Source organism: Punctularia strigosozonata (genome assembly GCF_000264995.1).
Source record: "Punctularia strigosozonata HHB-11173 SS5 unplaced genomic scaffold PUNSTscaffold_2, whole genome shotgun sequence".
Taxonomy (NCBI): Eukaryota; Fungi; Basidiomycota; class Agaricomycetes; order Corticiales; family Punctulariaceae; genus Punctularia; species Punctularia strigosozonata.
In genome coordinates, this window is record NW_006767434.1 from 822,505 (window position 1) to 827,091 (window position 4,587).

The 4,587-nt window shown below is 53.3% G+C and overlaps 1 protein-coding gene across 1 annotated transcript; it reads left to right on the forward strand.

Annotated features, from left to right (window-relative positions):
• Positions 1-2,804: 2,804 nt before the first annotated feature.
• Positions 2,805-2,975, forward strand: PUNSTDRAFT_60514 (uncharacterized protein; the record flags this gene model as incomplete). The annotated part of the gene is made up of 1 exon (XM_007379868.1): positions 2,805-2,975. A coding segment is annotated over one exon (171 nt), but the record flags the coding sequence as incomplete, so codon positions are not given.
• Between the last annotated feature and the right edge of the window lie 1,612 nt (positions 2,976-4,587).

Here is a 4,587-nt window from a genome sequence, read left to right on the forward strand (position 1 = left end):
ATTTTCCTTTTCCCACCTTTCCTTTTCCAAAGTCACGTGACCTTCAGTGGCAGCAGTACAGCATCATTGACACTGCCCTGCACTGCCCTGCACTGCCCTGCACTGCCCTGCACTGCCTTGCACAGCCTTGCACAGCCACCGGAGTTTTATTCCGCTTACTCATGAACAATGACTCGTTATTCCTTCTAACTCCTTGATTCATAATCCTGACCCACCTAAGTGGGTCGGTCTTACTCATCCTTGTGCCCTGCATGTGATTCTCTTGTACTATTCTTGGACCATGGATTTGTGTATATAAGACCCCTGTAGCTCGCCCTAAGTCCCCATTTCGACCTCTTGTGTCTTGGGGACTTAGGTGAGTAACCGTCTCTGTACTAGATACTATGCTAACTTGTGTCTTGGGGACTTAGTGTGTGACCTTGAGTCCATTAGGTGTCCATTGCGTCGTTGTCGACCTCGTGTCCAGTGACCTTGAGTCGAGCTCAGCTCCTCTTTATCTGCATATACTCTTGCCTATAGTAAGTGCCGACGACGCTGCCTTTCCCTCCAACTCTACCCAGTTGCTTGGACATTCCGACTGTCTAAGTGATTGGTAACCCCAACGGGTGTTCCCCTGCACGTCGCTCGTCACAATTATGAACAGGAGCGGGGCCACAACAAGGAGGAGGAGGACTGGTGGCAGGGCATAGATGGTGCATCCAGAGTCGCAGAGTTGCAGCCGGGGTCGGAATCGTCTTCATTGTAGTCTCCTACCCCCACGCCCACCTCAACACCTCCCCCGGTACCATCGCCGGCAGGCAGGAACACCATCCAGCACACTCGAGCAACCTGGAACAGGAGACTCCGGCGCCCCCGGCATCCTCAGGTGAGCAGTCCCACTACTGCGCAGCTCAACCGTTTCTCTTAGCAACCATCCCCCACACACAATTCGTGCAGGAGAGGATCGTCTGCTCTGGGGGGCCAACTCTATGGCCCCCACCTGTCTTGCTATGGGGGAAGCCTAGGGCTTGATCCACATTGCTAGTGCTATGGGCAAAGGCTCGCCCTACCTTGCAACTAGAGTTCTGGGGAGCGAGTTCCTTCCTCCTATCGGGCCAGAGTCTCCTTGCTATGCTGGCAGTTGGCTCATTGCTTGCTATCAGGCCGGGACAGCGCCAGTGGAACCAATTGCTTGGTGGAATCATGTTGGCCGTCCTCCACAAACTTCAGCGTGCACTGCCACACCGCATCCCCTTTCCCGGAAATCAACAAGCCAGAGGCCGAATCCCACACGTCGTGCTCCCCAGGATCCTGCGAGAGCAGGCAGGCAAGGACCTCGCCATATCCTGCCCACTCAATCCAAGCTCCTCTGAAGGGACACCCTGCCCGCAAACCAGGAGTGTTGGCTGACCTCAATTACTATGTGATCCCTCCTCAAATCGTGGAAATTTTCAAGAAAGGGTACCGTAAACACATCCTGCTTCACCACTTAACCAATACAGCATGCACCACCCAAGCCATTGACACCACCGCAAACCTGACGAACCTATGGTGTGTCGAGGCCGGCAGCCTCATCCCAGTCCAACAATCTCTCGCCGCAGAAGGGGAGCTGCGCCTCTCATTTGCAGAATGGCTTCAAGCTTGGCAACAGTTCCTTCAACTCATTGAAGATTACCTTCCAGGTGAGTATGAAGATTGGCACACGCATCACAACTTCATTAGGTGCTGCCCAGGAGAGAGCAGCAACAGTTGCTGGCCAGTCTGGCTGAGCTATGACATTGAAATCCAACACCGCCACCTCTGCACCCCAATTGACCCTCGGGAATTCCACAGAGCCATCTGGGACAATCTGTACATTGCACACCTCGGTCAGAAGGTCACGCAGATCACCCCTCAGCACGCACAGCTGGATCTCGCTCACAGACAGCAAGAGGCGACCGGCTCCTCAGGTGGCGCCAAAGCGCCTCGCTCATCTTGCGCATCCAGGTGTGTAGCTCCGTACCCCACCTTGCAATCCGCTCCCTCCTTTTGTATCTGTTTATTATACGGCTGCAACAACCACTGTACAAAGGCACGCTACGCAAAATCACTTGTCAACGGCAATCCCGTCTATATCACAAAATCAGCAAATGGTGGTTACCACAACTCGTCCGGACGACAACTCTGCTTCCATTTCAATATGCAGAGAGGTTGCTTGGCCTCTGGCACAAGGAGAACATTTGTGCTCCCTATGTGGAGATGCGGCTCACTCTGTGCACTATTGTGCCATTGTGGAAGCTGCCTGTGGTAACTTCATTCCGAGCAAGTGAGTGGGAGGTGTGTCTCGCCGAATACAATTTGTCCCATAGATTCGCAGACGTTCTGTTAGTCATTTAAGAGGGCTTTGATATGGGAGTCCCCTCGGCTGTACATATCACTTATACTCCCCCTAATCACAAATCAGCACTCTCTAATGCAATAGCAATCGACTCCTACATCATGAAAGAATGATCAGCCAGATGGTACACGGGCTCGTTCGACAAGTCAGGGCTCAAAGCTCTCATTGGACTGTTCCGGACCTCTCCTCCAGGCGCTGTTCTGAAGGCCAGCTCAGACGAGATGCGGATTATCCAAGACTTCTTGTTCCCTCGCAACGACCCTTCTAACCCTTCCCTCAATGCAGGTATCAACTCGGACGCCTTCCCATGTGAGTGAGGCACCTTCTCCAAGATGGCATCGCTCGTCATGGATGCGCCGCTGGGTGCTGAAATTGCGACCCTGGACGTTGACTCCACCTTCCTCCCATTTGCCCAGAGCAACAACCCCATTTTGTAGTACATTGAGGCGGCACCTTCTGGATAGACTTGTGCATGCCTTTTGGACTGGCGAGTTTCCCAGGCATCTGGGGTAGAGTTGCCGATTGTATGGCCACGGTTCACTCAGTGTACGGAGTCGCGGCCATAAAGAAGTGGGTTGACAATTTTGCTTTCCTTTGTCTCCCGTCCGGCATGACCTAAGTGGGTGCTGTCACTTATCCATAGCTTAGAAGACCTCTACACTCTTGCAGACCGCCTCGGCTGGCCATGGAAACGGTCCAAGATGCAGGATTTTGTAGCCTTATTCTGTTATCTTGGCTTTGAGTGGGACTTCAATGGGAAGTCGGTCTCGATCCCGCTTGAGAAACGGTCACGCTACGTTGCCAAGATTGAGCCATGGGTTCCGGGTGCAACGTTCACTTGACGAGAGGCCGAGCAGATCATGGGCACACTGGTTCATTGCAGCCTCACCATCCCCAATGGACACTCACACCTAGTGGTGATATCAAAATTTGTCACCTCCTTTCCGTCGACGAGCTCCTCCTTTGCCAAGCGCACACCCAACTCCTCCGTCTTTGAAGACATCACATATTGGTGGGATACTCTCTTGTCGGGCCCATTTGGCAGCCTGCTGTTTTGCCCGCTGGACATGACAGACCGCAACCTTTGGGTCGATGCATTGACGTCGTGGGGGGTCGGAGTAGTCCTTGATGGCAAATGGGATGTGTGGAAGCTCTCCGAAGGCTGGCAATTGGAAGCGCGCAGCATTGGCTGAGCAGAGATGATTGCCATCGAGCTTGGACTGCGGTGGGCAGTGCTTAAAGGGTTTCAATGGCTTACACCTGAGGCTCTGTTTGGACAACCAAGAAGTCATTGGGGCCCTTGAGGCAGGTTGTGCCTGGAACCTTGAACACAACCGGTGTCAGTGGACGGAAGCGTCCACTGCTGAAACTGACAACATAGGGCAGGAGTACATATCCAGTGGTGTGGGAGTTTGACACACAGGCGCATAACCAGCGTGGCTCCACTGCGGACTCACACACACTGTTACTACCAACCCCTATCGACATGCAACCCCACTCTACCAACACTTCGGCAGAGCCGCCAATGGGTCAGCATAGCAATTGACCACCACTCGTAGCTTACTGAACCAGCTCAGGGTATTCATGGCTGCCAGGCGACTTCATCGTCCCAGATAGTGCAGTGCAAGCTCCCGCACAAATGCTGTCTCCAGGGACCTGGAAAATGCGAGGGTCGGAGGTTACTACTAGGGACTGGGACGGTCTCATGCTATGCATGGTGGATGGGCGGATGTGTTGTGCGGTATATGGGAAGGTTCGCGGTCCTATTGCGATGGGACGCCGATTTGCGGTCTACGCCGTAGAACAGAAGACTCGGCGCTTCCACGGTGTTCGCTGGTATCCCCGTGGCTTTCCAGAGGAGACAGAAGTCATGATCCCCTTGCACGCAACCAATCTGCGGTTCTGGCAGCGGGTGTGGATTGCGCTCACTGGTGGATGGAGGACCATTGATGCCACAGAGGAGGAAGGCTTGGGGACAGCCTAGAGTGCTTCTTTTAGGGACGGACCCTCAAAGAATAGGGAGGGACCCTCAAGGAACAAGGGAGCACCCTCAAAGAAGGGGGAGAACCAGAAAATAGAGGGTACACCCTAGAAATTTGGGGTAACCACCCTAGTTTATGGCAATACAGAATAATAGGGTGGTACCCTGTTCTTTTAAGGGTGCAACCCTCTTCTGAATTTGAAATTAGTAGTAGTATATAAGGAGGCTGCCCCTCTTGTCCAACTGTATG